At 35.4% G+C, this 22,888-nt stretch overlaps 2 protein-coding genes across 3 annotated transcripts; one reads left to right on the top strand and one right to left on the bottom strand.

The window, feature by feature from the left end:
- Nucleotides 1-1,707: 1,707 nt before the first annotated feature.
- On the bottom strand, nucleotides 1,708-6,996 carry LOC11430023 (uncharacterized). 2 transcript variants are annotated; one of them, XM_003597916.4, is made up of 9 exons: nucleotides 5,701-6,221; nucleotides 5,216-5,305; nucleotides 4,259-5,026; nucleotides 3,451-3,641; nucleotides 3,179-3,216; nucleotides 2,943-3,103; nucleotides 2,785-2,836; nucleotides 2,350-2,470; nucleotides 1,708-2,230 (listed from the first exon to the last, which is right to left on the bottom strand). In XM_003597916.4, the coding sequence occupies exons 4-8, from the start codon at nucleotides 3,500-3,502 to the stop codon at nucleotides 2,366-2,368; spliced, it is 408 nt and encodes a 135-aa protein (XP_003597964.2). In that variant the 5' UTR covers nucleotides 3,503-3,641; nucleotides 4,259-5,026; nucleotides 5,216-5,305; nucleotides 5,701-6,221; the 3' UTR covers nucleotides 1,708-2,230; nucleotides 2,350-2,365. The 2 variants fall into 2 exon arrangements, 1 of the variants encoding a protein (XP_003597964.2); XR_003009574.2 differs by lacking the exon at nucleotides 1,708-2,230 and adding an exon at nucleotides 6,761-6,996 and having other exon boundaries at nucleotides 2,381-2,470; nucleotides 5,701-5,795.
- Nucleotides 6,997-7,114: 118 nt separating this feature from the next.
- Nucleotides 7,115-13,745, top strand: LOC120578425 (uncharacterized). The gene is made up of 8 exons (XM_039831147.1): nucleotides 7,115-7,163; nucleotides 7,350-7,679; nucleotides 7,809-8,239; nucleotides 8,342-9,140; nucleotides 10,559-10,647; nucleotides 10,738-11,113; nucleotides 12,898-13,076; nucleotides 13,332-13,745. The coding sequence occupies exons 1-8, from the start codon at nucleotides 7,115-7,117 to the stop codon at nucleotides 13,743-13,745; spliced, it is 2,667 nt and encodes an 888-aa protein (XP_039687081.1).
- Nucleotides 13,746-22,888: the final 9,143 nt, after the last annotated feature.

Consider the following 22,888-nt stretch of genomic DNA (forward strand, 5'->3'; position numbering starts at 1 on the left):
AAAAATTGATTCAGCAGATGTAAGCAAATAAGATCTAGATCTACAACAAACCAAATTTAAATAATACTGTTATTAAGATTAGGTTTAAATGTGTCATTGGTCCCTGCACTCTCATCAGATTTTGGCATTGGTCCCTGCACTTTTTTTTGTTTGAAATTGGTCCTGTACTTTGTAAAAATATTGGTATTGATGCCACGTGGCACCAATATCAATATTTTTACAAAGTGCAGGGACCAATACCAATAGTTTTGTGTTTTTTTTTAATAGAAAGTTAATAGAGAGACCAATACCAATATTTTTACAAAGTGCAGGACCAATTTCAAACAAAAACAAGTGTATGGACCAATGCCAAAATTTGATGAAAGTGCAAGGACTAAACGCATATTTAAAGTTAAGATTAGGATTAAGATATTTTTTGGTTTTCTCTCCTAGGGTTTTGCTGTCGCCGCCTTTGTGAGAGTTTGTTTTCAATCAGATTGTTCTACAACCTTGATCCTGATCGCTTTGCGTTTTGTTCCCCTCTTATCTTGACTGATCATAGTTTCTTTGTTCTTAATTCCACGTTTCCTTGTTTGCAAGCTCTGCAGAATCGCGATGATCAATTTAATGTGAGTTTTTCTTGAATCATGAGTTTTTGGTAGTAGCATGCGGTGTATTTTGTTGATAAAGCTTCCGTTAATTAATTGAGTGGGACATGGTGTTGTTAATCTTGTGATGTTGCTGCCGAACTGTTTGTTGTTTTTCCTCACCCAATTGATTTAGTGCGTTGCCTTTCCATTACATATTTATTACACCTTCCGTGATGGTTACAATGGCTTCATGGTAATAGAGTTTCAATATTGGTGCTAGTTGTTTTGGTATTTGGTACGGATGATCTTTAGCTTATATTTCCACAAGTACTAGTTACAAACCCGTGCTTCGCACGGGTTGAATTACGTATTTTTTTTAAAATTTGCTCTAAAGGAAAGATGTTCAAATTACGGAATATTGTCGTTCTTCATAAATTTGAGAACGAAGGTCACATGCTTCGCACGGGTTGAATAATGTATTTTTCAAAAATTTAGTTGTGAAGGAGAAATGTGCAAATTTTGGTAAATTGTTGTCCTTCATAAATACACGTATTGTGAGAATTATGTGACTGTAATCAGCCCAGCAGAAGCACCCAAGTAACACCAGCCCAGCAGAAGCAAAAAAACGCTGCAGGCCTTACTGATGCAGCGCATCAGCCAAAACAAAACACCCAGTAGCAGAAAACAGGTGCTGCAATTACAGACCAGCAGCAGCCCTCAACCAAATGACCCAACCTTTATCTATTTTCAATCTCTTTTCCACTGTTACTGGGTAATGATGTAGTTGTGGATGACAATTTATGTTGGTGTAATACCAAGGAAGTTAAAATTATTCTATAATGAATAAGTATTTTGAAATCAAATGCTTCAAATTTTCCAGAATCATGGCTATGAGTTTGGAATTATTGTTTATAAGATGTGGAGTTTTCATAAGTTAGACAAATATGTGTTTTGGAATACCTGTCCTTGGATCAAATCAAAGTGTATTTAAGTAGGGATGTGATTGGGTTTCTTTGAGAATGAGGGAGAGTATGTGGATCGTCATGTTTGAATCCAATAAGAGTTGATTATGCTGATCATCTCACCATTATAACTCATTTGAGTTCTATAACTTCAAAAAAATATATAAGTGGGGCAATGAATTTTAAATATGAGCCAAATCCATTTATTAACTTCGTTACAATGGTTCCCATCCTTTAAACAATTTTCTTGCCTGTCATGCAAGGTATCTTTATCTGCTATAGGTACCTATACAGACATAATAAGAGGCTATGATTTTCAAAAAATAAGTCTTGGATATATTCGTTAGATGGTATTATACACGATGTAATAGCAACATGATAGAAAGAATATTAGCTGCCGAGCTTAACTTTATTTCCATTCTCAATCATGTTTTTGTTACTATCTTATTCCTATACTCCTCCCTTTCTTTCTTCTTAAAAACAGCTTCCTCAGAAAATCAAAGGCTCCTTGTTTTCTCGTCGGTACAATTGCTAGATATCCTGTGGCATTGCTCCTATCATTTTGCTTTGAAGTCCTATCTCTTTGCAAAACACTTTCATTTTCAGATTGAAGAAGGGGCGGTTGTTGTGCATCTTCAGCAGTTTTGTTTTCTTCTTTTTCGACAGACTTATGCATCTCTTCTTTAGCACCATCCTCGGCTTGCATGTGGTTCCGTTAAAATTTAATTAGAAATAAGAAACACCATAAAAAATAGATGAGAACAATAAGATGCCTTTGGAACTACAACAAAGTAAGTACAGTTTTCGCTGGGCCTCACCATGAATGTCAAAATTCTAAAGGAAAATTGCTCTTAGTTCATCTAGCTCCATCGGTGATACCATTTTTGGCCGCCAGAGAATTCTTTTACTAATGTGCTCATGTTCTTCTTCCATGATGTGCTGAAAAAAATAAAATAAGCTGAGATGGTGGAAACACAGAGCATAGACAGATGAGTGTGTAATGTGAAAATATACAAAAATTGGATATTCTGCACACAACAATAAAAGAATACTATTTTTATGGAACAAAACAATGAATCTTGTGCTTGACTCTAAACAAAAGAACCAACATATTGTAAACAGAATGAGCTGGTAAAATGAAGTTATATAGTATTGTAAAAAAACACCATTAAAATCATTAAAGAGGCACACATAAGATCATCTACAAAGAAACAAAATGCAACGAAATAAACCAAAAAATAATAGAAGCTGACCTGGATATGTAAGTAGCCCTCATAACACAACCCGCTCATATAATCTCGCAGCCTGCAAAAATGATGTAAGGAAATCAGGAAAATGAAGGATGAGATAGCCAAAGCAAGACATTTTACAACCACATTTAAACTCATAAATATCACCTTTGCAGTTTTACCATGGTTTCAACTTCTTCAGGTCATAAGGTAGAGTCCACATCACCAAAGATTCAACACTCTGTACACATGAACAATCAGACCTATCTGACTTGACAGTAATTTCGTGATTATTTTCACTCATAGCCTTTAAATGAGATTTGTTTCCCTTGATTCTTGATCCCTGAAAATTTGCAAGAGATCACTATTATAATAGACATTATAATTATTATATAAAGGATCACCCTTCGATACAAACCTGGGTTTTTTTCTTGGTGTAAGGCACTGCACTGTTACCTGCAAAATACATAACCACTGAATTTCAAACTCTGTTCAATGGCATTTTTCTGCAATAGCATTCCTACCTAAATATATACGTGTATATCTATCTACCTACTGTACACACAATACTATATATTTTTAAGCATGAAGTCTTTTATTTTTCAGATTTTCAGTGTTAAATTTTCCCTCAAATTTGACAGAAAATGCCTTTTATGCACATAATATATAGCTTTCAGCCGCCTAACTCACATTGAAAATTGTCCCATGGTTGCAAGTGGAACAGCTGCATCTGAACTCGCATAGCTGGTCATACTAACTGTGGCCTCTCTTTATAATGCTTTGGTTTCAGTTACTTCTTGCGCTTCAACGACATTGTGAATTTTGCCATAATCAGCTCCAAGGCAATTTCAATATCATAAAAATCACAGTCATGAAAAGTCCTTCAAAATGAAAAAGGTAAAAGTCACATAGATATAAAAAAAAAATGTAACATAGGAAACAAAGTTTTCATAAAATAATAATATGATTATGTAGGAAAAAACACGAGCCATAAAAGAAATTTCAACAAACCATGCATCATCATCATTATTTCCCTGTAATCAATTCATAGGCACCATAATGAATATACATTGAAAAGAATATACAATAAGATGATATGAATTATAGCAATAATCACTTAGTCTTACATTTTTTGGTGTTGTTAGTATCTTCATTTAAAAACCATAAGAAATCTGGAAAAGTTAATTCACAACAGAGCCAAGTCGTTTATAGCTATCAATAAGGGCATGGTTTGAAATCACATACATTATTAATATTCTGCATAAATGTAAAAGCCAAGCTACAGGTACATTTACATTGTGTAGAATGTAATACTGAAGTAAAATTTCGGGTGCAGTTGGTACATTTACATTTTAATATCAAATCTAAATGTATCTTTTTTTTTCTCATTGAATATTGAAATCAGATGTAACAGAAACATGCAAAAACCCTAAAATCACGAAATTAAAACATCAAAATCACCAACCAACAACAAAAAACGAAAGAGCTATGAACTCACCATGACTTACTCTAAACACTCTCAATAGATTATGCTCCAATTCAAAGCTGTTGCCATTGCTATCCCTTCAGCCCTCTTCTCCTCTCTTGCTCTTAAAACCATAGCTTCAGACATATGCTTCAGTCCTTGTAATTTCAATCCAGGCGGTGAACCGAATATTTTAACATGAACATTCCAACCACATTAGAGCAGATTTTTTATTCAACAACTGAAACTTGTAACTCAGTTTTCTCCATCATAACATAATTGAATTAAGCAATTCCAAAGCCTATTTCAAGTTAATTTCTGTCTTCTTTCTAATGGTATAAGTCACATTTCAAACTGGTGCATGAACAGAGAGATATGACAGAACATTCCAACAACAACAGTTCAGATTTTTACTTCGGCAGTTCAAACTTCTAACTCAATTTTCTCAGTCATAGAATAACAAAATTAAGTTCTTCCAGAGCCTATTTCGTGTTAAATTTTGTCTATTTTCCAATGGTTCAATTTTCACTCAAAAATGATGCCAGCACAAGTATTTATGACCGTTTTTCTGACAGTAGGTCTATACAAATTTTAACCAACATTTCTTAAAATTACACCATAACCAACTAACAAATCCTTCTCTATCTAATCAAATTCAAGTTTAATAGAGAACTTACTATAACCTTCTGAATCAGATTAAGCTTATCTCCAGCTCATAGTTTCTGCCTTCTGCAAAACTTCAATTTCTCTACTCAACTCTCCAAAATATAGCTTTGACCCAAACTTTCAGTAATCCTTTTTCTGCAATAGATGGTAACGTATTCAATGGACACGACAGATTCAATAAACAACATCAATGGACACTTTTTTTCATTAATAATCCTTTCCAAACCTGAAAATGAAATTATGAAATATCATTTGCATAACGGCCTTAAAAGAAGGGGATACCCAACAATTTGAAACTAATTTTGCAATATAAAACACTCCTACCTCAACAACATCAGGTCTTGAGCTAACTTGTTCTAGTTCAGCAATTTTCATTCTTCGTTGTCTAATTTTGCGAATTGGCAGTCTCACAACCTGTAAAAAAAGATGCAAAGAAATCAGGAAAATAATAGATGAGATATCCTAATGCAAACTTCAGAATATGACACTAATGACTACACAACATAATAATTATTTATGATCACAAGGCAAAAACTCAAACACATAATCAAAGGCTTTGTGCGGATAAAAACTTAAACTTGCCATATCAAGTTGCATAAATTAATCTCAAATTGTGATCTGCAGCTATAAACTTAAAAATCAGGAGGGATATCCGCAAGCTTGTTGCTGATAGCAGGCACCTTAATGGATCTATTCACTCTATGCTTCCTTTCAAGAACACGTCAAGTTATAAATATCATATTATAACGGTTTCTTAAACCTTTAAAATAACAGAAAATAACTATTAATGCAGCAACCATAAGAATTACCTCTTCAAATTTCTCCTTCTCATTTTGCACATGATTTGAGGTTCCACTCCCCTCCCTCAAATTCTGAAAAAGAAATACCTACCAAAAAAAGATAACTATAGAAACCATAGTCACAAACCAAGAAATGAAATCCACCAAATCAAAGGACATAATTGAATTCACACAAGGGAGACATAGAAAGGTAATAGCATAGAAAGACTTTCTTTATTGGCCATGTGTTGGAGATAATACTGGGACTTTTTTTTTAAGGCGAGCAATTGGTTAAATTTCTGGAAAATATTAGACATTTAAGAACCTCAATTCTGCTATCAATTGCTAATTCTTCAAAAACCGTTTTAAAAAATGATACATCATAAAAGCTAAAATATAGGAAAGAATAAACCAAATATGAAATTAACATATTTGTTGTCAAGCCTATTTTTGTTACGGCAATATGAGTAGTAGACATGTAGATGACAAATATGTTTTCACAGAATGTAGAACCCTATAAATTTTGCTAGTTGCATAATCATAACCTTTATAGAAAATACCTATTTGATGTAGAGCATGAACTTCGGCAACAGACCTGAGGAGTTCCCGTGTAAAGTTTCATATCCTACCATCAAGTTTTTATTTTTACAATTGAATAAAAACTCATTTGTGTAAAATAAATCACAATTTCAACTTAATGAATTTAGTGGTACACATCATATTCATTGCTTTAGGTCTCTAAAACTGCAACATAGTAGCTTAAAAAATCTTAATATACATCATATTCCAACTTAAGCTTCTGCAAAACAACTTAATTGACAGCTTATTGCTTCTAAAGACTTCAATTTTATATTCATGAAAAACTAAAGAAATCACCTTGAAAATTCATCATAAGCCAATTATACATTCCCACTATATAGCAAGAATTGATACTGTAGATACAATTGAATGAATAACAAAAAAAAAAACTTCACTATTCTTATTACTCAATTTCATAAAACCTTAAAATTCCCTTTTCCCCCAAATGAAAACCTAACTCTAAATTCATCAAATTTCTACATGCATGAGGGAAAGGAAAAGGGAAACCCACCTTAAAATTGGAAATTGAAGTTGAAGATGATGATAATGATGTGAGGAGAGATTTGTGGTAGTGGATGAATGAACTCTCTCAAGCTTGCCTTCTTCTCCAATTTTCCTTATTCCTCTTGGTTACCCACTGTTTCCTCTTCTTTCCTTTCTCCATCGGCTTCCCTTCTTTTCCTTCTTCTCCTCTCCCTCGACCCTCTCTGTCTGGTTCTGTTTTTTTTTCTTTTTTCTTTTCTCTATCAACAACACATATATATGCAAAGGCAGCTCCAATAAGTAATTTACCATAATACCCCTAATAAGGGCAAAATTGTCAAAAATACAAACATTAATTTTTTTATATAGTATAGTAGATACCATGAATATATTCAGATGTTGTCCTTACTTCGGAGCAACTTTGGATAAAGGTTAACACATCAATGAGTCTGATAAGTTGGAATTGTCGGGTTTAGGTAGCCCGAGCGCAATTCCCGACTTGAAATACCTAATTCGGCACTTTAATCCGGACATCCTCTTCTTAAGTGAGACTTTAGTCCATCGAAATAAAATTGAAGAATTATTTTACTTACTTGGTTTTGATTCTTGTATCTCAGTTGACCGCACTGGAAGAGGTGGGGGTCTTGCCTTATTTTGGCATCATACTTCTAGTTGCAATCTTGTTGATTTTTCTAATAATCATATTACTGTTGAAATTATTGATTCTGTTCTTGGTCCTTGGAGACTCACCTGCTATTATGGCTATCCGAATGGAGGTCGTAGAATTCCCGCGTGGAATTTTCTCCGTCAACTTGCTAACCAATTTACAGGTCCTTGGTGCATTTTTGGTGACTTTAACGACATTTTGGATGCTAGTGAAAAAAGAGGCCGCAACAACATACCTCAATGGTTGATTAATGGTTTCCGGCAAGCTGTCATTGACTCAGGTTTATCAGATGTCCCTGTTGAAGGCTATCCCTTTACATGGTTTAAAAGTCTTGGCACACCATGAGCGGTGGAAGAAAGGTTAGACTGTGCTCTTGCTAATAACTTATGGTTCAATCTTTTTCCGGAAGCTTCTGTTGAAACTCTTGTGGAACCGGCTTCCGATCATTATCCTATTCTTACTAGGCGCAATTTTCGATATAAAAATGCGTGGCACCTAGAACCGGGGTTTAAGGATATGGTTACTAACTCTTGGCAGGTTTATTCTCATAATTCTCTTATTCCCAAAATGTCTTCTTGTGCGGAAGAGATGTCAGTATGGAGTAAAGCTCATTGTAATAAGCTGAAAAGTGAAATCGAAGATTGTAGGTGGCAACTGCAAACTATGCGCACACATACATCAAGGGAAGAGCAGGTTCAAATGTTTGAGCTTAGGAAGAGAATGCAACGACTTCTTGCTCAGGATGATGCTTTTTGGCGGCAACATGCTAAAACTCATTGGTATAGGGACGGTGACCGTAACACAAAGTTTTTTCATGCTTCAGCTACGGCTAGGAAACAGGTAAACCGTATTATTTCCCTTGAAGATGATGCTGGAAATAAAATTACTGATGAGCTTGGTCTATGCAATGTAGCTCGAGATTATTTTGTTAATATTTTTTAGAAGCATGGTAGCGCTTTCTCTCTTGTTATTGATGTTATTCCCGTTTCTATTTTTGCTCATGATAATGAAAAACTCACGGCTCCGTTTACTAAAGCTAAATTTCGTGAAGCTATTTTTTCGATGCATCTGGACAAGTGCCCAGGTCCTGACAGGTTCAATCCAGGATTTTACAAACATTTTTGGAACTTGTGCAGTGTTGATATTTTTAAGGAATGTTGTGTGTGGCTTGATACGGGACAATTTCCCCCTGACTTGAGTATGACAAATATTGCTCTTATTCCGAAAGGTAACTCGCAGGTTAGCATGAAAGATTGGCGTCCCATAGCTCTTTGCAATGCCCTATACAAAATTATATCTAAAGTTTTAGCCCTCATATTGAAAGGGGTGCTTTCTCAGTGTATTTCTGATAGCCAATCTGCTTTTGTTCCCGGTAGATCCATTTTGGATAATGCTATGGTTGCAATTGAGGTAATCCATTTCATGAAAACGAAGACGAGAAGCGATGACAGGTATATTGCTTTGAAGCTTGATATTAACAAGGCATATGATCGTATGGATTGGGATTATTTATGTGCTGTTATGGTTAAAATGGGCTTCAACGCTAGGTGGATTCAATGGATGAGCATGTGTGTCGAGTCTGTGGATTATTCTGTTCTTGTCAATAATGAAAAGGTTGGCCCTATTATCCCAGGATGTGGCCTTCGTCAATGGGATCCTCTTTCTCCGTACCTTTTTATTATCTGTGTAGAAGGGTTATCTTCCCTTATTAGGGATGCGGAGGCGCGAGGTGTTATTACAGGTACTGATGTAGTATTTTTGCATCAAACAATTGTAAGTATTTATATCGTCTCCTCAGGGACTAGTGCGATATCGCGGACCGTTCGACACCAAATACCATTCCAAGTTAAAAAGATAATTGGTTGTTTGTTTTAGTAACTCATTTGCAAACGATAAAATTGAGATTAATAGGGCGTGAAACTTGTTAGGATTAGAGTTCCTTGATCAAGCGTCGCACGTAACCTAATGATCATACATGGATTCTAGCTTTTCTTTGATATTATCACGTATCCCTCGACAACACTATTCGTGTCCAAACAATATTGTGAAATCAATTGTATCATTCAATCGTCGATGTCTCAAACTATTGAATGATTCAAGAGTCGATCTTATCGTCCAATCGATGATTTCTCGATCTATTGAATGCTAAGAAAGCTTTAGGTTTGGATACACAAAGTGATTATCAAAACATCGATTCCATGTCTAGAACCTATGTTTTGATAGATGGTTATTCTAAACCTAGATTCAAAAGTATTTCTCAATCACAATTAAATCAAAGATAAAGATTAAAGTGCAAGAATAACATCAATATCAAATCAAATGCTAGAACCATATATTTATAGATCAAAAGATTACATGTTAAGCTAAGATCAAGTACCTCTAATCCCAACAAAGGAGATTTAGCTACTCATTGTCATGGAAGCCTTGCAAGAATGAATTGAAGGAGAAAGATTCATTTACAACTTGTGATTTCTCAACAAAGAATGAAGAATCCACTCTCTATCACTCTCACTCTATGAAGAACAAGCCCTATCTCTCTCTCTAGAAATATTACAAGTGAAAAACTAAGAGAAAAACTATCTAAAAACTATATATAAAACTATGTCCCTCTGAAATGGTTGAGTGGGCTATTTATAGAATTCTGAGTCTGCCTTCACTCGCCTCGCGAGCTGCTTCATTCGCCATGGCGAGTTGAAGTTTCTTCCCCATTGGGTTTGTGCCACGTCAGCATTTAGAGGCTAAACCGCCCTTACTCCCCTCGCGAGTCCTTCCATTCGCCATGGCGAGTAAGCTCGCCTTCTACTCGCCATTGCGAGTTGGTGGCGTGTGATCTTTGTTGCATTCTGGAATTGCTCGCCTTTGCTGCTTGCCATGGCGAGTTGGAGGCGAGTGATCTCCTTTTTCTGCCTTTTTGTACTTTTCTCGATTTTCTTCTCTTTGCTTGATGTCTTGAGTTCGAATCCTGCACAAATGGGTGAAGTAAGATAGATAAAGCGTAAAAGGGCAATAATCACTTATTTCTCGGCTTTTCCCTTAATAACTTGCAAAACAAGTAACAAAAATGCCTAAAATATATCACTTAAATTACAACTTTCTAGCACTTATCAGGTACTAAAATTTGTCGTAAGGTGCCCCCTGTTTCTCATCTTTTGTTTGCAGATGATTGCTTTCTCTTTTTCGAAGCAGACGAAGGACAAGCGATTGTTATAAAAAATATTCTTTCGTTGTATGAGGCAGCCTCTGGTCAGGCTATTAGCCTGCCCAAGTTTGAAATTTATTGTAGTCGTAATGTTCATGATCCTCTGAAGCAGACTCTAATTGACATTCTTGGTGTTTAGGAAGTTTTGGGAACTGGTAAATATTTGGCTTTACCGTCTATGGTGGGCAGGGATTGTAATGCGACTTTCTCCTATATCAAATATCGTGTCTGGAAGAAAATAAATTCTTGGAGTAGTAATTGTTTATCTAAGGCAGTGCGCGAGGTTGTGATCAAATCCGTTCTACAGGCTATTCCGTTGTATGTCATGAGTATTTTTCAACTGCCGGCCACTCTGATTGACACTATTGAAAAGATGATGAATTCTTTTTGGTGGGGTCATGGTAGAACTACTCAGCGAGGTATTAACTGGATGAGGTGGGAGAAGTTATCTGTTCCTGAGGTTCATGGTGGTATGGTTTTCAAGGATCTCTCCGCTTTCAATTTGGCTATGCTTGGTAAGCAAGGGTGGAAGTTTCTTTCAGAGCCCGACTACGTACCTTGTTTGTCGTATTTTTAAAGCACGATATTTTTCATCTTGTAACTATCTTAATGCCCAGATTTGTCACAATCCTAGTTATGTGTGGCGTAGTATTTTGCGCGCTAGATTTATTGTTCGAGATGGTGCTCATTGGAGTATTGGGTCTGTTGAGGCAAAATCCCTAATTAATTTTAAAGATAATAAACCAATATGATTAAAGAATTAATGGACTTTGATTAATTCCTTGGTATTTAACTTGTGCTCTTGAGTGTTTTACTAAGACAGGAACAAGGTTTAGATCATACCAAGAATCAAGAAATCAAAGGACATTTGAATTCATGATCTAACACTGAGGTCAGAAAGTTAGATCAGAATGTTGCTTGAAGATCAGAATGTTCAGGCAGAGATCAGAAGGTTGTTCTTAAACAAGCCAAGAGTCTCAAGAACTTTGATCAAAGGTCATGCAAGGCACATGTGACATGGGTATATGTCCAGTAGAGTACATTTGCATGGATCAATCAAGCAATAAAGGCATATACAAGGATTATGTCAAAGAAGGCATTCAATGTTCATTTAAGACTATGAACATTGATGTACTAGGAATATTTCACAAAGGAATATCATCCTAGATGTTATTATCACTGCTCTTCATTATTGTTTCACTATTAGGATTTGATTACATCAAATGATAGTCTTACAAATCATCCTAAGTGAAACAGATGGAACATTCTGATGATCAGAATGTTCAAGCTCAGCTCATGCTTACTTTATGAACAATATAGTAGGTGAAAAGCAAAAAGCAAAAGCAAAGCAAATCTGTCATCTTCAAGAAGAGATAGACACGTCTGAGAGTTGGTACTGAACAAGGACAACACAATCTCTCAAAGCATGGGCATGAAGATGCAGAATCCCGCTAAATCCTCCTGCACCGATTCCAAGACAAAATCTGGGAAAGGAACATTCTGATGTATGAAGAAAAGTCCATACATTGGTTATTGACCAGAAATTCATATGTAAAACATATGCATAGCCCAGAACTTCATGTGTTCGTTCATACATGATGAACCCAGATGAAGATCATCATGAACACAACAACATTCTGATGTTCATCAGAGATCAGAATGTTTGCCCAGAATTTCAAGTTAAAGCTTGCGGGACCCAGGACACATGGCATAACACCATTGGACATCCTACAACGGCTATATGAGCCCAAAGACTCTATAAATAGAGATCAAGGCATTAGCAAAACTTGCACCATTGCAAAGCATACAAGAAAACAACAAAGATTGTTTGAAGCTCTTGCAAAACTGAAATTGATCAATCTCTAAGGCTTTCGTTTACTTACTGCAAATCAATACTCCCTGTTATCTGAAAGATAACTTCTTCCTTCTCTTCTCTTCTGTTTGATTCAACAAACATTCAACCTCCATACAAATTGTAACAAAGTCTCATCTAGCTTTAGGGGTACTAAAGTGTTAGTTTGAGCAAAGGTTGTAAAAGTCTAAGTGGTTAACTTAGCAACAAGGTGCAAGCCTGCTGAAGCTTAGAGAATACAGAGTTGTAATTGTTCAGGTGAACAAAGATTGTAAGGTGCAGGACTTGAGAGGTTATCTCAAGCACCATAGTGGAAACTCTCACAAGATTGTGAGGAGTGGACTAGCCCACGTTGGGTGAACCACTATAATTCTCTGTGTGTTCTTTCCTTCTTCTCTATACTCTTTAATTATAGTATACACAACACACACTTGCACATGTGGACAGTCATTATAGATGAAGATTTTGTTCCAACAACCAAAGAAGGAGCTGTCAAAGCAAAAAGTGCATGGTCAACAGATGAAAAAGCTCAGGTATTACTATACTCTAAAGCTAGAGTCTTTTTATCATGTGCACTAACCATGGAAGAAAGTGAAAGAGTTGATGAATGTACAAATGCTAAAGAGGTATGGGATACCTTGAAAATACATCATGAGGGTACATCTCATGTCAAAGAAACTAGAATTGACATTGGAGTCAGAAAATTTGAAGTCTTTGAAATGAGTGAAAATGAAACCATTGATGAGATGTATGCTAGATTTACTACAATAGTAAATGAAATGAGATCTCTTGGAAATGCATATTCTACTCATGATAGAATTAGAAAAATACTGAGATGTCTTCCAAGTATGTGGAGACCTATGGTCACTGCAATCACTCAGGCCAAAGATTTAAAATCTATGAACCTGGAAGATCTCATTGGTTCACTAAGAGCTCATGAAGTTGTACTTCAAGGAGACAAACCAGTAAAGAAGGTAAAAACACTTGCCTTAAAAGCATCTCAGTCAAGCTCATCAGTTGCTGATGATGATGTGCAAGAATCACAAGAGTTAGAAGAAGTTCATGAAGAAGAAGCTGAAGATGAACTTGCACTAATCTCTAAAAGAATTCAAAGAATGATGTTGAGAAGAAATCAGATCAGAAAGAAGTTTCCAAACACCAACATGAGCACCAAAACTGAAGCTGACAAAAGTCAAGTTACCTGCTTTGGATGCAACAAAACTGGACACTACAAAAGTGAATGTCCTGACATCAAGAAAGTTCAAAGAAAACCTCCATTCAAGAAGAAGGCATGATCACTTGGGATGACATGGAAGAATCAGATCCTCAAGAAGATGCAGATACAGACATGAGACTAATGGCTCAGTCAGATGATGAAGAAGAGGTAATTATCTATAAAACTGATTCTTTATATAAAGATCTTGAAAATAAAATTGATAGTCTCTTCTATGACTCAATCTTCTTAACTAATAGATGTCATTCTTTAATCAAAGAACTTTCTGAGATAAAAGAAGAAAAAGAAATACTTCAAAACAAGTATGATGAGTCTAGAAAGACCATAAAAATTCTGCAAGATTCTCATTTTGAAATGTCAGAAAAACAAAGAGAACTAAACAGAAAACAAAAAGGCATTATGTCTGTACCTTCTGAAGAACAAAAGGAAAACATACTTTTGAAAAAGGAAGTTGAAACATTAAAAAAGGATCTGACAGGATTTATAAAATCTACAGAAACTTTTCAAAACATAGTAGGATCTCAAAATGAAAGTGCTAAGAAATCTGGCTTAGGCTTTAAGGATCCAAGCAAAATTATTGAAAGTTTTGTACCTAAAGCTAAAATGAGAATTAAATGTTATTTCTGTGATAAGTATGGACATGATGAATCAGTATGTCATGTTAAGAAAAAATTTATCAAACAATAATTTAAATCTTAGTTCAGAACGTTCTCATCTCAATAGATCAGAAAGTTCACAAAAGGCTGGAAAGGCTAAGAAGACATGTTTCTACTGTAACAAATCTGATCATAAAAGACAGAATGTTACTTTTAGAAAAGATCTCTTAGAAGAACTAACCCTCAAGGACCCAACATTACATGGGTACCTAAAATTTTTATCTTGTCAAATGTAGGTCCTGCCTCAGGGTGCAAGAACAAAACCATGGTACCTAGATAGTGGTTGTTCTAGGCACATGACAGGTGACATGAATTGCTTTCTAACCTTTGAAAAGAAGGATGGAGGACTAGTGACATTTGGAAACAATGACAAAGGTAAAATCAGAGGTAAAGGTACTATAGGTAATCTTAACTCTGCTAAAATAGAAAATGTTCAGTATGTGGAAGGTTTAAAACATAATCTACTTAGCATAAGTCAATTGTGTGATAGTGGATTTGAAGTTATTTTTAAACCTAACATATGTGAAGTCAGACAAACCTCCTCTAACAAATTGTTTTTCTCTGGTTCAAGAAGAAAGAACTTATATGTTTTAGAACTGAATGATATGCCTGCTGAATCTTGTTTTATGTCTCTTGAAAAAGACAAATGGATCTGGCACAAAAGGGCTGGTCATATAAGCATGAAAACCATTGCTAAATTTTCTCAACTTGATCTAGTTAGAGGTTTGCCTAAGATTAGCTTTGAAAAGGACAAGATCTGTGAAGCATGTGTTAAAGGTAAACAAGTAAAAAGTAGCTTTAAAACTATTGAGTTTATTTCAACTCAGAAACCTTTAAAGCTTCTTCATATTGATCTCTTTGGTCCAGTTCAAACTGCAAGTCTAACTGGCAAAAGATATGGATTTGTTATTGTTGATGATTTCTCCAGATTTACATGGGTTCTATTTTTAAAACATAAAGATGAATCTTTTGAAGCATTTCAAAACTTTTGCAAAAGAGTTCAAAATGAAAAAGGTTATAATATCATCACAGTTAGGAGTGATCATGGAGGAGAATTTGAAAATGCATCCTTCAAAACATTCTTTGATGAAAATGGTATTAAACATAATTTTTCTTGTGCAAGAACTCCACAACAAAATGGAGTTGTTGAAAGAAAAAATAGAACCTTGCAAGAAATGGCAAGAACAATGTTAAATGAATCAAATGTTGAAAATTACTTTTGGGCAGAAGCCATTAACACATCTTGTTACATTTTGAATAGAGTTTCTATAAGAAAGGTTCTTAACAAAACCCCATATGAACTCTGGAAAAATATTAAACCTAGCATATCCTACTTTCACATATTTGGCTGCTATTGTTACATACTGAACAATAAAGAAAAATTGGGTAAGTTTGATCCTAAATCAGATAAAGCTATCTTTTTAGGATACTCTACAACTTCTAAAGGTTATAGAGTGTACAATCTAAAAACCCAGACAGTTGAAATTAGTATGCATATCATATTTGATGAATATGATGAACATTCTCAACCTAAAGAGAATGAAGACACTGAAGTATCAACACCTCAGAATGTTCCCACTCAAAATACTGTGAATACAGTAGAGAAAGAAGATGATCAGAATGTTCAGGATCAATCTCTTCAAAGTCCACCTAGAAGCTGGAGAATGGTAGGAGATCATCCTGCTGATCAAATCATTGGAAGTACAACTGATGGTATAAGAACCAGATTGTCCTTTCAAGATAACAACATGGCAATGATCTCTCAAATGGAACCCAAGTCAATCAATGAAGCTATTATTGATGACTCTTGGATTGAGGCCATGAAGGAAGAACTTTCTCAGTTTGAAAGAAAAAAAGTTTGGAACCTAGTTCCAAATAATCAAGACAAAACCATCATTGGAACAAGATGGGTTTTCAGAAACAAACTTGATGAAGAAGGTAAGGTTGTCAGAAACAAAGCAAGGTTAGTTGCTCAAGGCTACAACCAACAAGAAGGTATTGATTATGATGAGACCTTTGCACCAGTTGCAAGGTTAGAAGCCATCAGAATTATTCTTGCATATGCTGCACATAAAAGCATTAAACTTTTTCAAATGGATGTGAAAAATGCATTTTTAAATGGCTTTCTGAATGAAGAAGTTTATGTAAGTCAACCACCTGGATTCATAGACAAAGAAAAACCAAATCATGTTTTCAAATTAACAAAAGCTCTTTATGGTCTTAAACAAGCTCCTAGAGCTTGGTATGACAGACTTAGCACATTTTTAATTGAAAATGGTTTTTCAAGAGGAAAAATTGATACCACACTTTTTAGAAAAACACATAATACTGACTTGCTTATTGTTCAAGTATATGTGGATGACATCATTTTTGGTGCTACTAAAATAAAAATGTGTGAAGAATTTTCCAACCTTATGCAAAGTGAATTTGAGATGAGCATGATGGGTGAACTTGGTTTTTTCCTTGGTTTACAAATAAAACAACATTCAAATGGAATTTTCATAAGTCAAGAAAAGTATGTCAAAGACATTCTTAAGAAATATAAAATGAATGAGGCAAAAATCATGAGTACCCCTATGCATCCATCTTCAAGTTTAGATAAGGATGAGAATGGAAAACCTATTTCTGAAAAAGAATATAGAGGCATGATAGGTTCATTATTATATTTGACTGCTAGCAGACCTGATATAGTGTTTGCAGTAGGCTTATGTGCTAGATTTCAAACATGTGCAAAAGAATCTCACTTAACTGCAGTTAAAAGAATCTTTAGATATCTAGTAGATACTACTGATCTTGGCCTTTGGTATAGAAAAGGTTTTAGTTTTGATCTTGTAGCCTATTGTGATGCTGATTATGCTAGAGACAAAGTTGAGAGGAAGAGCACAAGTGGTTCTTGTCAATACTTGGGACAAGCATTGATTGGATGGTCTTGCAGAAAGCAAAACACCATTGCACTCTCCACAACTGAAGCTGAGTATGTATCTGCAGCCAGTTGCTGCTCTCAAGTTTTATGGGTAAGAAATCAGCTGGAAGACTACTCTCTAAGGTACACAAGTGTTCCTATTTATTGTGACAATACAAGTGCAATTAATCTTTCTAAGAATCCTATTCAGCATTCTAGGTCTAAGCATATTGAAATAAAACATCATTTCATTAGAGACCATGTTCAGAAAAAGAATATTGCATTAAGCTTTGTTGATACTGAAAATCAATTAGTTGACATTTTCACAAAACCCCTTGTTGAGGATAGATTCAATTTTCTTAAAGAAAAATTGTTAATCATGAGAAATCCCAATAAAGATTGATTACTGATCACTAAGGGCCTTAAACTAAACCCCTTGATGTCATCTGATACAAATCAGATAGATCCATCTCAATCTCACACTCATCAGAATGTTCCTGAGTTCAGAATGTTCATCAAGTCAGAATGTTCAAGTGATCAGAATGTTCATTGTAATATTCATACGATCAGAACATTCACAAGTTTGTTCATCTGAGTTTATACATTCATGATGTTCATGAAACTCTTTTTTGTTTAGAACTTAAATTCTGGGTCAAACAATCTCATGCGTGAAATCTCGTTTTGATTTTTTCCAAAAATCCCTCCATAATCTTAAGCATTTAATGCTTGGTTATAAGAAGTCATGTTTAAGGTTTAACCACCATGTAATGGCTTAACCATCAAATCATCCAAAATCCATTCATCTTCCCAAACGGCTACTTTTTCCTTTCTCTCTCCTAGGCGTGGCTTTTTGGCAGTTTTTCATCTTTCCCAATGCTAACTATCATCATATCACTACTACCTTTTTCCTCTCTTGCACGTTTTGTCTATATAATCAGTTACCAACTCTGATTATTTCACTTCCATCTTGTTTCCTAACCTCTCATATCTCTCTTCGCAAAAAATTCAAACTGCTCTGTTCTTCATTTTCTGAAAAATGGCTAGAACCAAAACCACCTCAAAAGTTTCTGAAGAACATTCTCAACCACCACCATCCAACACCGCTGCTGATCAATCCTCTGATCAATCCTTGAATGAAACTCCCTTACGCACCACTCTTAAGGACGAAATCATCCCTGCAACCAAAACTCAAAAATCCTCAAAACCTGGATCTTCTAAATTCATTAGACCTAGAACCAATCCTACCAGACGATCAACAAGGATGAAGAAACCTTTGAAGAAACCAAAGGTATCCCACGTGAATCTAGTCTCTGACGAAGAGAAGAAAGATTCAAGTATTGATGAAGATTCTGAGGAAGTAACAGAGGAAGACCCAGAGGAAGATGAAGAAAAAGATTCTGAGCAAACTCTCTCTGAATTGATAAAATCAGTGAGAACATCTTCAAAGAAAGGAAAGAAGGTTGCTACTCCCTCTCCTTCCAAAGAAAGCTCATCTTCTCAGGAAGAGAGTGATGAAAATGGTGAATCTGAAGAAAGCTCTCCAAATGAAGAAGAGAAAGTTTCTTCAAAGAAAAGTGGTAATGGAAAGGAGATGACCAAAACTGCAGAAAAGATTTATCAAAGGAGAAAGAAGATTGAAAGTGAAGTTTTCTCTATGTCTGAGGAGGAAGATGAACCTGAAGTGGAAAAAGGTTCATCAAAGAAGCATGGAAAAGGTAAGGACATTGCTGTCTTAAAAACATCTAGGGCTGAGAAAATTGCTCTCAGACCTATGAGCAGAACCAAGTATTTCAACCTTGAAAGTCTGGAAACCAAAGCATGGAATATGAAGGAGTTCACTGAACCTCAAGGATGGACCAACTTCATAACTCTTCAAGAACACACCTATGAAGACTTGGTCAAAGAGTTCTACACCAACCTATCAGTTCAGGAAAAGAAGAATGGAAATGAGAAGTTTCTCATCTCATCAGTCAAAGGTGTAAAGATCAAGATGACTCAGGAATTTGTCTCTGAAGCATTTAATATTCCTAATGAAGGTAATCAGCTATACTCTAGTTTTTGGTTTGATGAGTCTAGAGTTAACCGTAACAAACTCATAGTCAAATACACCAAAGAAAATCACACCTTTAACTCCACAAACTTGGAAGATACTCCTAAAATCCTTCACAACATGATTAGGCATTGTCTTTTACCTAGATGTGGATCTTTTGAACTTGTCTCTGATATAGACCTTTGCTTCATCTACCATCTCATGAAAAAGATTAAGTTAAATCTTTGCTTTATCATCATTCAACACATGATTGATTCATGCCTAGCCATAAAACAAACATCTGCTGGACTACCCTATGGAATGCATCTCACTTCCATTTTCCAAAAGGCAGAAGTGCCTCTTGAAGGAGAAAAACGTAAGCTGGATTTTATGACCTTTTCTTCCAAGACCTTAGGTCAACTCCACATTACTTCATCCAACATGCCAGTCTCCAAAACTTCTGGACCCTCTGGATCTGGTAAAAGAATTTCTGATCAGAATGTTCAGAAAGCTGTGAAGAAAATAAGGGTTGAAGAAATTACAGATACCAAAACTCCCTCTCCACCAGCAGAAAATCTGTTTTCTGAAGTCTCCAAGCTTGCAAAGGAGATTGTTAAACAAGGAAGCTCACAGTTTAAAGCCTTGATTGGAGAATCTATGACTAAAGAGGATGCTCAAAAGATTGATGATGCATCTCCTCAAGAAGAAGCTGAGAAAGTTAATCAAGCTGAGGAAAGTAAAGAAATCCCTTAAGATGTTGTTCCCAATTCGGTTGATCAAAATCAAAGAGTTGAAGAAAATACTGAGAAGAATACTCAGAATTTTGATGAAGATACTCAGGAAGTGACTGAGCTCTTGGCTTCAAACATGAATATTGAAGAAGATGTTCAAGATGAACATATGGAATTCTCAACTGGATTTGATCTCAATATTGAAGATATCAACACTGACTTCAACAATGAAGTATTTCAAGATGGACAAGAAACAGCTCAGGAAACAACTACAGCTCAGAATGTTGAAGGTTCTGCTCAGAATGTTACAGTTCCTGCTGCTCAGAATGTTAAAGATATTCCTGTCATGTCTAATCAAAATGTTCAAGAATTTGATGATCAGAATGCATCAAATGAACCTCTTCCAGATGACCAGCTGTCAGTTGATCCAATGCCTTTGGCATCAGGATCTCTGCCCTCTGAGGAGGTACAGCGCATGGCCCAAAATGGTCAGAATGTTAACCCATCATCCTCCACCATGGGATCTGTTGCAGGTGCTAACAACTTCTTGGTCTCTGACCTTCCTACTCCACACTTCATTCCTTCATCCACTCCTCCACCACCACAAATGAAAACCACCACAACAAGCAAGCTTCCAAACATGGCTGCTTTATTTGACTCTCTCAATACCTTTGTGTCTGCAAATAAAGAGAAAGCTGAAGCCTCTGATCCTGCTGAACCTGCTAAGCCTTCAAGAGCAGAGAAGATAGCCTCAAGGGCACTTAGGGTCTCCACCAAGACTCACAAAATTGCTTGTATGCTGGCTGACTGGACTGTCAAAGTTCATGCTCCTGGATTGGCCATTTCACCTCCAGTTTTTGATGACCCCTCCATCTTTGAAGCAGAACCATCTTCTGATTCTGGAGACTCCACTCCATGAATCTTTTCAGAATTCCTCCCTATCCTTTTTGCAGATGACAAAAGGGGGAGAAGCTTTAGGATTCAAAGTCTTTAAGTTTTTTTTAGTTATAGGCCCTAAGCAGGTCTACGTGATCAATTGTTATTAGGGTTTACAAACTTCATCTTTTGCTTTTGCTTGATCACATGCACTTTGAATTTCTTTTTTGTTTTTGAACCAAATGTATCATGTAATGTACTTCATGTCTTATATCAATGAATGAATATTGATTTTGGTTCAATCTTGCATTTTTTTATATTATGCAATATATTATAAAATTGAGGGGGAGCTTTTTAAAGTTCTTAAAAACTTTGCATAATGGATTATAAAAATGAGGGGGAGCATTAAAATAAATTTTTAAGCTCTGTTATTCTTCATATATATAATCAAAATCCTTAATCCTAAATCATAAGTTTATCATCTTCAAAAAGGAGGAGATTGTTGATGCAAAATCCCTAATTAATTTTAAAGATAATAAACCAATATGATTAAAGAATTAATGGACTTTGATTAATTCATTGGTATTTAACTTGTGCTCTTGAGTGTTTTACTAAGACAAGAACAAGGTTTAGATCATACCAAGAATCAAGAAATCAAAGGACATTTGAATTCATGATCTAACACTGAGGTCAGAAAGTTAGATCAGAATGTTGCTTGAAGATCAAAATGTTCAGGCAGAGATCAGAAGGTTGTTCTTAAACAAGCCAAGAGTCTCAAGAAATTTGATCAAAGGTCATGCAAGGCACATGTGACATGGGTATATGTCCAGTAGAGTACATTTGCATGGATCAATCAAGCAATAAAGACATATACAAGGATTATGTCAAAGAAGGCATTCAATGTTCATTTAAGACTATGAACATTGATGTACTAGGAATATTTCACAAAGGAATATCATCCTAGATGTTATTATCACTGCTCTTCATTATTGTTTCACTATTAGGATTTGATTACATCAAATGATAGTCTTACAAATCATCCTAAGTGAAACAGATGGAACATTCTGATGATCAGAATGTTCAAGCTCAGCTCATGCTTACTTTATGAACAGTATAGTAGGTGAAAAGCAAAAAGCAAAAGCAAAGCAAATCTGTCATCTTCAACAAGAGATAGACACGTCTGAGAGTTGGTACTGAACAAGGACAACACAATCTCTCAAAGCATGGGCATGAAGATGCAGAATCCCACTAAATCCTCCTGCACCGGTTCCAAGACAAAATCTGGGAAAGGAACATTCTGATGTATGAAGAAAAGTCCATACATTGGTTATTGACCAGAAATTCATATGTAAAACATATGCATAGCCCAGAACTTCATGTGTTCGTTCATACATGATGAACCCAGATGAAGAACATGATGAACCCAGATGAAGATCATCATGAACACAACAACATTCTGATGTTCATCAGAGATCAGAATGTTTGCCCAGAATTTCAAGTTAAAGCTTGTGGGACCCAGGACACATGGCATAACACCATTGGACATCCTACAACGGCTATATAAGCCCAAAGACTCTATAAATAGAGATCAAGGCATTAGCAAAACTTGCACCATTGCAAAGCATACAAGAAAACAACAAAGATTGTTTGAAGCTCTTGCAAAACTGAAATTGATCAATCTCTAAGGCTTTCGTTTACTTAGTGCAAATAAATACTCCCTGTTATCTGAAAGATAACTTCTTCCTTCTCTTCTCTTCTGTTTGATTCAACAAACATTCAACCTCCATACAAATTGTAACAAAGTCTCATCTAGCAAAAGCTAAAGTCTAGTTAAGACTTTTGAAGATGTATTTCTTGGTGCTCCTTTTTACAAGGTCCATATATGTGATGTTTACAAAATAACTTATCTAAGTCCTTCGATATTAATGATATTTTTTTTTTATGAATACATGCATGCATGACTATGCCACAAAAACACTAAAAACATGGTTTATGGTTTAGACCCACAAT

Source organism: Medicago truncatula, chromosome 2 (genome assembly GCF_003473485.1).
Source record: "Medicago truncatula cultivar Jemalong A17 chromosome 2, MtrunA17r5.0-ANR, whole genome shotgun sequence".
Classification (NCBI taxonomy): Eukaryota; Viridiplantae; Streptophyta; class Magnoliopsida; order Fabales; family Fabaceae; genus Medicago; species Medicago truncatula.

Coding starts and splice junctions, on each gene's coding strand:
- LOC11430023 (XM_003597916.4), bottom strand. CDS start 3,502: ATGCGAGTTCAGATGCAGCTGTTCCACTTGCAACCATGGGACAATTTT. Junction 3,104..3,178: donor ACACCAAGAAAAAAACCCAG/GTTTGTATCGAA, acceptor GCAAATTTTCAG/GGATCAAGAATCAAGGGAAA. Junction 2,471..2,784: donor AGGGCTACTTACATATCCAG/GTCAGCTTCTAT, acceptor TATTTTTTTCAG/CACATCATGGAAGAAGAACA.
- LOC120578425 (XM_039831147.1), top strand. CDS start 7,115: ATGAATATATTCAGATGTTGTCCTTACTTCGGAGCAACTTTGGATAAA. Junction 7,680..7,808: donor GCAAGCTGTCATTGACTCAG/GTTTATCAGATG, acceptor TTTTTCCGGAAG/CTTCTGTTGAAACTCTTGTG. Junction 10,648..10,737: donor ATGAGGCAGCCTCTGGTCAG/GCTATTAGCCTG, acceptor CTTGGTGTTTAG/GAAGTTTTGGGAACTGGTAA.